General features: G+C 50.7%; 1 protein-coding gene across 1 annotated transcript in view; it reads left to right on the top strand.

The window, feature by feature from the left end:
• The first annotated feature begins 5752 nt into the window (after positions 1 to 5752).
• Positions 5753 to 11898, top strand: part of LOC147118318 (phosphoenolpyruvate carboxykinase [GTP], mitochondrial-like) — a 60292-nt gene continuing 54146 nt past the window's right edge. The window contains exon 1 of the mRNA XM_085984378.1: positions 5753 to 5920. Within this exon, the coding sequence (XP_085840504.1) occupies positions 5892 to 5920 (29 nt within the window). The 5' untranslated portion in view covers positions 5753 to 5891. The remainder of the gene's footprint in view (positions 5921 to 11898) is intronic.

Below are 11898 nucleotides of genomic sequence, written 5' to 3'. Positions count from 1 at the left end.
GGGCCTCGTTTCCAGGCCCGTGGCCTATACTTCAGGCTCCACTCAGGGGTTGACACTTAAATCATGGCCTACACTCCATGCCTGAGGCCTACATTCTAGTGGGTTGACTCTCGATGGCCTATGGGTAACTAGGGAGCCCTTGCTATGAATAATAAAATAAAATCCACTAAGCCATCAGTGGAGCCCCCTGACCTATTTAAAGCAGCCTTTATGCTCTTATTTTCTTTCTACTCTTAGCGAGACCCACCTCTGCACTTGCAAACTCACAAACAAACAGGACTAGCAATCAGGATGACACCGGGGCTTACAGGGTTAATTATGAGGGACAGTTTGCAAAAACTAGGCTTGTATTGCCTCTCATTGCCTCTCTGCGGGGAGTGTCTCACCTCCTGACTCCCCAAAGCCTTTCCACCATCTACAAGGCACAAGTAAGGAGTGTAATGGAATACTCTCCACTTGCCTGGATGAGTGCAGCTCCAACAACACTCAAGCAGCTCGACACTATCCAGGACAAAGCAGCCCACTTGATTGGCACCTCATCCACCACCTGAAACATTCCCTCCCTCCACCACCGGCGCACCGTGGCTGCAGTGTGTACCATCGACAAGATGCACTGCAGCAACTTGCCAAGGCTTCTTCGGCAGCACCTCCCAAACCCGTGACCGCTTCCACCTCGAAGGGCAAGGGCAGCAGGCGCACGGGAACACCACCACCTCCAAGTTCCCCTCCGAGTCACACACCATCCTGACTTGGAAATATATCGGCCGTTCCTTCATCATCACTGGATCAAAATCCTGGAACTCCCTCCCTAACAGCACTGTGGGAGTACCTTCACCACACGGACTGCAGCGGTTCAAGAAGGCGGCTCACCACCACCTTCTCAAGGGTAACTAGGGATGGGCAATAAATGCTGGCCTTGCCAACGACGCCAACATCACATAAACAAGTAAAAAAAAATTATGAGGACAGGTTGCAAAGATTAGGCTTGTATAGAAGATTAATGAGTCACTAGAGTTTAGAAGAATGAGAGGGGATCTCATTGAAACTTATAAAATTCTAACAGGACTAGACAGACTAGATGCAGGAAGGATGTTCCCGATGGCGGGGGAGTCCAGAACTAGGGGTCACAGTCTAAGGATAAGGGGTAGGACATTTAGGACTGAGATGAGGAGGAATTTCTTCACCCAGAGAGTGGTGAACCTGTGGAATTCTCTACCACAGAAGGCAGTGGAGGCCAATTCATTAAATATATTAAAGAAGGAGTTGGATATATTTCTTAATGCTAAAGGGATCAAGGGGTATGGGGAGAAGGCAGGGACAGGGTACTGAATGTGGATGATCAGCCATGATCGCATTGAATGGTGGAGCAGGCTCGAGGGGCCGAATGGCCTACTCCTGCTCCTATCTTCTATGTTTCTATGATCTAATTGAGGTGTTTAAGATGATTAAAGGATGTGATAAAGAAGCAAAATACTGCAGATGCTGGAAATCTGAAATAAAAACAGAAAATGCTGGATGAACTCAGCAGGTCCGGCAGCATCTGTGGAGAGAGAAACCGAGTTAACGTTTCAGGTGGATGACCCTTCGTCAGGATGGATTTGATAGTTTAGAGAGAGAGGAAAACTATTTCATCTGGTGGGGGAGACCAGATAAAGGGGGGCATCACCTTAAAATTAGAGCCAGGCCGTTCAGGGTGGTGTCAGGAAGCACTTCTTCACACAAAGGGTTAGTGGAAATCTGGAACGCACTCCCCCCAAAAGGTTGTTGAGGCTGGGGGTCAATTGGAGTTTCAAGACGGAGATTGGTAGATTTTTGCTGGGGGAGGGTATCGAGGGATACGGAGCAAAAGCGGGTAGATGGAGTTAAGGTACAGATCAGCCGTGATCTCACTGAATGACGGAACAGGCCCGAGAGGCTGAATGGCCTCCTCCTGTTCCTATGTACAGCCTTGAGGGGTTTAATGGGCCTCCTCCTGTTCCTATGTAACAGCCTCGAGGGGCTGAATGGGCCTACTCCCGTTCCTATGTAACAGCCTCGAGGGGTTTAATGGGCCTACTCCAGTTCCTATGTAACAGCCTCGAGGGGCTGAATGGGCCTACTCCCGTTCTTATGTAACAGCCTGGAGTGGCTGAATAGCCTCCTCTTGTTGCTATGCAACAGGCTCGAGGGGAGCTGAATAGGCTTACCCCTGTTGCTAGGTAACAGGCCCGAGGGGAGCCGAATGGGCCTACCAGTGTTGCTAGGTAACACTCTCGAGGGGAGCCGAATGGGCCTACCCGTGTTGCTAGGTAACAGACCAGAGGGGGCCAAACGGGCCTACCCGTGTTGCTAGGTAACAGGCCAGAGGGGGGCCGAACGGGCCTACCTGTGTTGCTAGGTAACAGGCCCAAGGGGGGCCGGATGGACCTATCCGTGTTACTAGGTAACAGGCCCGAGGGGGGCCGAACGGACCTATCCGTGTTGCTAGGTAACAGACCAGAGGGGGGCCGAACGGGCCTATCCATGTTGCTAGGTAACAGGCCCGAGGGGGGCCGAACGGACCTATCCGTGTTGCTAGGTAACAGGCCCGAGGGGGGCCGAACAGGCCTATCCGCGTTGCTAGGTAACAGGCCCGAGGGGGGCCGAACGGACCTATCCGCGTTGCTAGGTAACAGACCCGAGGGGGGCCGAACGGACCTATCCGTGTTGCTAGGTAACAGACCCGAGGGGAGCCGAACAGGCCTACTCCTGTTCCTGTTCCTGTTGCTAGGAGGGCAGAGCGTTGGCCTGCTGATAAACACCAGCGAGGCTTGGCAAAAGCTCAGTTCTTGGCGGGTAAAGGTCAGTGGAAATGTGTACATGGGCAAATATGCAGAGACCGAGATCACATGACAGATAACCGAGGGGAATGGCTGTAATAATTAAACAGATATTTATCCGACTCTGTTAAACGACGGACAGTAAACACGCAGAGTGTGATGCGGGGGCTTCTACAACACAGGAGGAGGCCATTCGGCCCATTGAGCCTGAGTCAGCTCTTTGGTCGAGCTCTCCAATTAGTTCCACTCCCCTCTGCTCTTTCCCCACAGCCCTGCAAATGATTCCTTTTCAAGTATTTATCCAATTCGCCTTTTTGAAAAAGTTACTGTTGAATCTGCTTCCACCGCCCTTTCAGGCAGCACGTTCCAGATCACAACAACTCGCTGCGTAAAAAAAATTCTCCTCCCCCTCCGGTTCTTTTATCAATCACCTTAAATCTGTGTCCTCTGGTTACTGACCCTCCTGCCACTGGAACCAGTTTCTCCTTATTTATTCTACCAAAACCCCTTGTAATATTGAACAATGCCATTATAATCCCATAAACTGTTATATTATTATATCCCACAACAATGACTTATATCGCGCCTATAACTTAGTAAAACGTCCCAAGGCGCTTCACAGGAGCGATTATCAAACAAAATTTGACACCGAGCCACATAAGGAGATATTAGGGCAGGGGACCAAATGCTTGGTCAAAGAGGTAGGTTTTAAGGAACGTCTTAAAGGAGGAGGGAGAGGCGGAGAGGTTTAGGGAGGGAATTCCAGAGCTTAGGGGCCCAGGCAGCTGAAGGCACGGCCGCCAATGGTTGAGCGATTAAGATCGGGGATGCTCAAGAGACCAGAATTAGAGCTCTCGGAGTGTTGTAGGGCCAGAGGAGATTACAGAGATAAAAGAAAGATAGACTTGCATTTCTATAGTGTCTTTCACGACCACCGGACGTCTCAAAGCGCTTCACAGCCACTTTGGAAGTGGAGTCACTGTTGTAATGATACGGCCGGGGAGAGGCCATGGAGGGATTTGAAAACAAGGATGAGAGTTTTGAAATCGAGGCGTTGCTTAACCGGGAGCCAATGTAGGTCAGCGAGCACCGGGGTGATGGGCGGACGGGACTTGGTGCGGGTTTGGACACGTAGCAGCCGAGTTTTGGATGACCTCAAGTTGACGTGGGGTGGAATGTGGGAGGCCAGCTAGGAGTGCGTTGGAATAGTCAAGTCTAGAGGTAACAGAGGCATGGACGAGGGTTTCAGCAGCGGGTGAGCTGAGGCAAGGGCGGAGACGGGCGATGATGGAAGTAGGTGGTCTTAGTGATGGCGCGGATATACAAACTATAGTCATATTATATACCACAAGCAATATTAATATATCGCATAAACTATTACATTAATGTTATATTCCATTAACATGCAAACTCCTCTTTGTGCATCACACACACACAGTTCCCCCGTGCAAAATAAAAAAAGACTCCTTTCATGACCTCAGGATGTCCCAAAGCGCTTTACAGCCAATGAAGTACTTTTGAAGTGTAGTCACTGTTGTAATGTGGGAAACGCGGCAGCCAGTTTGCGCACAGCAAGCTCCCACAAACAGCAATGTGATAATGACCAGATCATCTGTTTTAGTGATGTTGATTGAGGGATAAATATTGGCCCCAGGACACCGGGGAGAACTCCCCTGCTCTTCTTCAATGTAGTGCCATGGGATCTTTTACATCCACCTGAAAGAGCAGACGTGGGCCTCGGTTTAACGTCTCATCCGAAAGACGGCACCTCTGACAGTGCAGCGCTCCCTCAGTACTGCCCCTCCGACAGTGTGGCGCTCTCTCAGTACCGCCCCTCCGACAGTACAGCGCTCCCTCAGTACTGTCCCTCCGACAGTGCAGCGCTCCCTCAGTACTGCCCCTCTGACAGTGTGGTGCTCCCTCAGTATTGCCCCTCCGACAGTGCAGCACTCCCTCAGTACTGCCCCTACGACAGTGCAGCGCTTCCTCAGTACCGCCCCTCCAACAGTGCAGCGCTCCCTCAGTACTGCCCCTCCGACAATGCAGCGCTCCCTCAGTACTGCCCCTCCGACAGTGCGGCGCTCCCTCAGTACTGCCCCTCCGACAGTGCTGTGCTCCCGTACTGACCCTCCAACAGTGCAGCGCTCCCTCAGTACTGCCCCTCCGACAGTGCTGTGCTCCCTCAGTACTGCCCCTCTGACAGTGCGGCTGTCCCTCAGTACTGCCCCTCCCGACAGTGCGGCGCTCCCTCAGTACTGCCCCTCCGACAGTGCAGCGCTCCCTCAGTACTGCCCCTCCGACAGTGTGGCTCTCCCTCAGTACTGCCCCTCCGACAGTGCAGCGCTCCCTGAGTACTGCCCCTCCGACAATGCGGCCCTCCCTCAGCACTGCACTGGAGTGTCAGCCTAGATTTTTGTGCTCACGTCTCTGGAGTGGGGCTTGAACTCACAACCTTCTGACTCAGAGGCAAGAGAGAGTGCTACCCAACTGAACCACTTAATTGTGAATCACACACACATACAATCCCCACCGTGCAAAACCTTTAATTATGCACCCCCCGCCATGCAAATCCGTTTAAATCCATTGCAAGGATTTTGAAGGCTTCGCGCCTGAGTGCCATTCCCAGTGACGTGACCTGGGATCCCCGCCCCTCCTTCGCAATAATAGCCGACAGCGGCAGGTACAACATTGTAACCGTCCGCATAAATGGTGAAATCCCCCTCCCCCAACAAAGTAGAGATCTGAAGGAAAACTGTTGCAAATAATTGCTACATAATGTATCAAGTGGAGGGAGGGGAAAACATGAATCAGAAAGGGGTTTTGCGACGGATCTACGCCCGCCCTCTGCACCGATCTTCCTGTGTGTGTGCTCGGCGGTGTGGGAGAGAGAGAGAGCTGGGGAATGGGCGGGGGCTAGGATTCTATAAATAAAATGAATAAACCCGCCCCCCCCCCCCCCCTTCTCTATGACTCTCAGGAGATTTGTCAGTTGCAGTCTAGTGAGAGAGTTGCACATTTTGCAGTCTCCCCCAACTTAATTTCCTGTTTTTGTTTCTTTATGAAACATTTTAAAAGTTCAGACCCGCCGCAGTAATGTCCTCAGCTTATTCCAGGATCCTCGGGTGAGTTATCTATTTAGTTGCAATTCATTTTCTTCTCGCCTTTTGTAATGCTGCTGTTGAATTTCCCTGGTCGATTTCACTTTTTTTTTCAATTAGTTTAATTGCGCGGGTGAAATAATCTTGGTGTGGCATCTTGAATTTTTGTTTTATATCATATTTATTATATATATATATTGCTCCATCACACGTTTGTGGTGCGCATTGCTATTTGCTCTGTTTATATTTTCTCTTATCCCGCCCCCCCGGTGCCATTGAGGATTTATAGTGTGTGTGTGTCTCTGCTCGATTGATTAATTTACTGATTGCATCTATTAACTTTAATGCTGAATTGTGTGTGTGTGTATAATGTTTCCCGTCCCCCTGCTTTGGCGAGAGTGTGTGCTGTTTCAAAGCACCCTCTCTGCCTGCAGTTTGTTACATGACACGTGAAGTAGTGCTAAGAATGATGCAATTCTGATCTATGTATGGGGCTGCACTGTACACACGAAATTCTCAGTCTCTCAGAGTGAGGTCCCAGAGAGTGAGAGAGAGGTTCAGAATAAAGGGTCGCCCTTTTCGAACTGGGATGAGGAGGAATTTCTTCTCTGAGGGTTGTAAATCTGTGGAATTCTCTGCCCCAGAGAACTGTGGAGGCTGGGTCATTAAATACATTTAAAGTGGAGATGGACAGATTTTTGCAAGATAAGGGAGTGAAGGGTTATGGGGAGCAGGCTGGGAAGTGGCTTTGAGCCCAAGATCAGCCATGATCCCATTGAATGGCGGAGCAGGCTCGAGGGGCCAAGTGGCCTATTCCTGCTCCTATTTCTTATGTTATGCAGAGAGAGAGGTCCCAGAGGGAGTGAATTTCTACAGCACTTTTCATGGCCGCAGATTGTCCCAAAGCGCTTTACAGCCAATGATATTTGAACTGTTTTTTTGAATTGTTGCCGCGGTTATAATGTAGGAAATGCAGCAGCCAATTTGCGCACAGCAAGCTCCCACAAACAGCGATGTGATAAATGACCAGATAATCTGTTGTTTTTTTTCAGTGATGTTGATTGAGGGATAAATATTGGTTCCAGGACATCGGGGAGAACTCCCCTGCCCTCCTCTGCCACTCCTGAAAGACGGCACCTCCGACTGCAGCGTTCCCTCAGTACTGCTCCTCCGACAATATGTCTTCCTTAGCTAAGGAGCGCCGTGCTGTCGGAGTGGCGGTACTGAGGCAGCGCCACACTGTCGGACGGGCAGTACTGAGTGAGTACTGCACTGTCGGACGGGCAGTACTGAGGGAGTATCGCACTGTCGGACGGGCAGTACTGAGGGAGTATCGCACTGTCGGACGGGCAGTACTGAGGGAGTATCGCACTGTCGGAAGGGCAGTACTGAGGGAGTATCGCACTGTCGGAGGGGCAGTACTGAGGGAGCGCTGCACTGTCGGAGGGGCAGTACTGAGGGAGCGCTGCACTGTTGGAGGGTCAGTACTGAGGGTGTGTTGCACTGTTGGAGGGACAGTACTGAGGGAGTGCCACACTGTCAGAGGTGGCTCCCTCAGTACTGCTCCTCTGACAGTGCAGCGCTCCCTCAGTACTGCCCCTCCGACAGTGCAGCGCTCCCGTCATTTGGGGGATGAGACATGAAACTGAGGGCCCGTCTGCCCTCTGAGGTGGACGTAAAGATTCATGGCCACTATTTCGAAGAAGAGCAGGGAGAGTTCTCCCTGGTGTCATGGGCCCAATATTTAACCCTCAGCATCACTAAAACAGACGATCTGGTCATTCATCACGTTGCTGTTTGTGGATCTTGCTGTGTGCAAATTGACTGCGTTTCCTACATTACAACAGTAACTACACTTCAAAAAAAGTACTTCGTTGGCTGTAAAGCGAATTGGGACGTCCTGAGGTCATGAAAGGCGCTATATAAATGTAGATCTTTTATTTCTGGAAGGGGAGTGCAGGGGGCTTGAGATCCATCGCCATCAACTCCGCCCCTCTCCCTGGCCGCTGTCGGAGGCTGAGCCGGACCGTTGGCGACCTCGGCGTCCTATTTGACCTCGGGTTGAACTTCCGCCCCCCCCCGTGTCCGCTCTATCACCAAGACCGCCTACTTCCGCCTCCGTAACAGCGCCCGACTCCACTGCCAAAACCCTCGTCCGGGCCTTTGTGACCTCCAGACTCCGACTATTCCAACACTCTCCTGGCCGGCCTCCCACCTTCCACCCTACGTGAACTTGAACTCATTCAAGACACTGCTGCCTGTATCAAACTCACACCAAGTCCTGTTCACTCATCACCCCTGTGCTCACTGACCTACATTGGCTCCCGGTTAAGCAACACCTCGATTATAAAATTGTCATCCTTGTTTTTAAATCCCTCCATGGCCTCTCCCCTTCCTATCTCTGTAATCTCCTCCAGCCCTACAACCCCCCCGAGATATCTGCGCTCCTCCAGTTCTGGCCTCTTGCGCATCCCAGATTTTAATCGCTCCACCATTGGTGGTTGTTGCTTCAGCTGCCTGGGCCCTAAGCTCTGGAATTCCCTCCCTGAACCTCCGCCCCTCTCTCCTTTTTAAGATGCTCCATAATACCTACCTCTTTAATCAAGATTTTGATCTCCTGCCCTGGCCCGGTGTCAATTTTTGCCTGATTACCACACATGTGAAGCATTTTTGGTACGTTGAAACTTATAAAATTCTAACAGGTCTGGACAGACTGGATGCAGGAAGGATGTTCCCGATGGTTGGGGAATCCAGAACCAGGGGACACAGTCTAAGGATAAGGGGTAAGCCATTTAGGACAGAGATGAGGAGGAATTTCTTCACCCAGAGAGTGGTGAACCTGTGGAATTCTCTACCACAGACGGCGGTGGAGGCCAATTCATTAAATATATTCAAGAAGGAGTTGGATATATTTCTTAAGGCTAAAGGGATCAAGGGGTATGGGGAGAAGGCAGGGACAGGGCACTGAATTTGGATGATCAGCCATGATTTCATTAAATGGCAGATAGGCTCGAGGGGCCAAATGGCCTACTCCTGCTCCTATCTTCTATGTTTCTATGTTTTACAACGTTAAACGTGCTGTATAAGTGCGAGTTGCCATCACAGAAAAGGTGAGGGAGCCTCGCGTTGGAGAATGGAACCCGTGTCTCATGTCCAGCGTCCCAGAAACGGCACAGAGCTCTCCAAGCCAGTCACGACTCAGCCAGGGTCTGCGCTCTACTTCGTCCCTTCCCCAATTTGTATGAGTAACACTGGAGTTACGATGCATAGATTAGTTACGACACGGGAACTTATTTAGGATTTTGGTTAGATCACACTTGGAGCACTGTGCACAGTTCTGGTCTCCATATCACACTGGGAGCACTGTGCACAGTTCTGGTCTCCATATCACACTTGGAGCACTGTGCACATTTCTGGTCTCCATATCACACTTGGAGCACTGTGCACAGTTCTGGTCTCCATATCACACTTGGAGCACTGTGTACAGTTCTGGTCTCCATATCACACTTGGAGCACTGTACACAGTTCTGGTCTCCATATCACACTTGGAGCACTGTACAGTTCTGGTCTCCATATCACACTGGGAGCACTGTGTACAGCTCTGGTCTCCATATCACACTTGGAGCACTGTGCACAGTTCTGGTCTCCATATCACACTTGGAGCACTGTGCACAGTCCTGGTCTCCATATCACACTTGGAGCACTGTGCACAGTTCTGGTCTCCATATCACACTTGGAGCACGGTGCACAGTTCTGGTCTCCATATCACACTGGGAGCACTGTGCACAGTTCTGGTCTCCATATCACACTGGGAGCACTGTGTACAGCTCTGGTCTCCATATCACACTGGGAGCACTGTGCACAGTTCTGGTCTCCATATCACACTGGGAGCACTGTGTACAGCTCTGGTCTCCATATCACACTGGGAGCACTGTGTACAGTTCTGGTCTCCATATCACACTGGGAGCACTGTGCACAGTTCTGGACTCCATATCACACTGGGAGCACTGTGTACAGCTCTGGTCTCCATATCACACTGGGAGCACTGTGCACAGTTCTGGTCTCCATATCACACTTGGAGCACTGTGTACAGCTCTGGTCTCCATATCACACTTGGAGCACTGTGTACAGTTCTGGTCTCCATATCACACTTGGAGCACTGTGTACAGCTCTGGTCTCCATATCACACTTGGAGCACTGTGTACAGCTCTGGTCTCCATATCACACTGGGAGCAGTGTGTACAGTTCTGGTCTCCATATCACACTTGGAGCACTGTGCACAGTTCTGGTCTCCATATCACACTTGGAGCACTGTGTACAGCTCTGGTCTCCATATCACACTTGGAGCACTGTGCACAGTTCTGGTCTCCATATCACACTTGGAGCACTGTGCACAGTTCTGGTCTCCATATCACACTTGGAGCACTGTGCACAGTTCTGGTCTCCATATCACACTTGGAGCACTGTGCACTGTTCTGGTCTCCATATCACACTTGGAGCACTGTGCACAGTTCTGGTCTCTATATCACACTGGGAGCACTGTGCACAGTTCTGGTCTCCATATCACACTTGGAGCACTGTGCACAGTTCTGGTCTCCATATCACACTTGGAGCACTGTGCACAGTTCTGGTCTCCATATCACACTTGGAGCACTGTGCACAGTTCTGGTCTCCATATCACACTTGGAGCACTGTGCACAGTTCTGGTCTCTATATCACACTGGGAGCACTGTGCACAGTTCTGGTCTCCATATCACACTTGGAGCACTGTGCACAGTTCTGGTCTCCATATCACACTTGGAGCACTGTGCACAGTTCTGGTCTCTATATCCCACTTGGAGCACTGCGTACAGTTCTGGTCTCCATATCACACTTGGAGCACGGTGCACAGTTCTGTTCTCCATATCACACTGGGAGCACTGTGCACAGTTCTGGTCTCCATATCACACTGGGAGCACTGTGCACAGTTCTAGTCTCCCATATTACAAAAGGGTTATAGAGGCACTGGAGAAGGTGCAAAACATACCAGAACTGGGAAGTTATACCTATCAGGAAAGACTGAACAGGCTGGGGCTCTTTTCTCTAGAAAAGAGAAGGCTGAGGGATGACCTGATGGAGGTCTTTAAGATAATGAAAGGGTTCGATAGGGTAGATGTAGAGAAGATGTTTCCCCTTGCCGGGTGGGGGGAGAGCAGAACTAGGGACTATAAATATAAGATAGTCACTCATAAATCCAAAAAGGGAATTCCGACCCGTGTCCCCTTCAAACCTCTCTTCCTTCATCCTCCTATCTGATCTAATCTTCAATCTTGACCTCGTTTCTGCCCCAACCGTTAACCCTTGAACTGAATTCTCACCACTCTTCGCGACGAAGATTCTCCTGCAATCTGTTCTATATCTCTCCCATTGAACCTATATTTAAAAAAAAATAAAGATAGATTGTATTTCCACAGCGCCTTTCATGACCTCGATGTCCTAAAAGATTTCACAGCCAGTGAAGTACATTTTGAAGTGTAATCACTGTTGCAATGTAGGAAACGCGGCAGCCAATTTGCGCACAGCAAGCGTGATGATGACCACATAATCTGTTTCAGTGGTGTTGATTGAGGGATCAATATTGGCCCAGGCCACCGAGGGAGAACTCCCCCAACCACCCCCTCCCCTCCCCTCCCCGCTCCTCTTCGAATTGGTGCCCGTGTGATCTTTTTACATCCACCTGAGGGGACAGAGGGGGGGCCCTTCGGTTTAAATGCCTTGCCCGCAAGACGGCGCCGCTGACACTGCAGCGCTCCACTCAGTCGACTATTTTTGACTATGCTCTGGAGTGGGACGTGAGCCCACAACCTTTTGACTTGGGAGACAGCCTAGTCCTTGGCGTAGCAGGAGGAGGCCATTCAGCCCCTCGAGCTTGCTCCGCCATCCAATTAGATGCCAATGTTCCCTCTTGGATAGGCGCACCAACGTCGGTGTTCTTGCTCAGGCCAACATCCCCAGCATCGAAG

The sequence above is a fragment of the Somniosus microcephalus genome, chromosome 4 (assembly GCF_052327205.1).
Source record: "Somniosus microcephalus isolate GS21.2 chromosome 4, FLI_Smic_1.0, whole genome shotgun sequence".
Lineage (NCBI taxonomy): Eukaryota > Metazoa > Chordata > Chondrichthyes > Squaliformes > Somniosidae > Somniosus > Somniosus microcephalus.
Note: the sequence above shows the minus strand (reverse complement) of the source record. Positions and strands in the feature narration are given on the sequence as shown.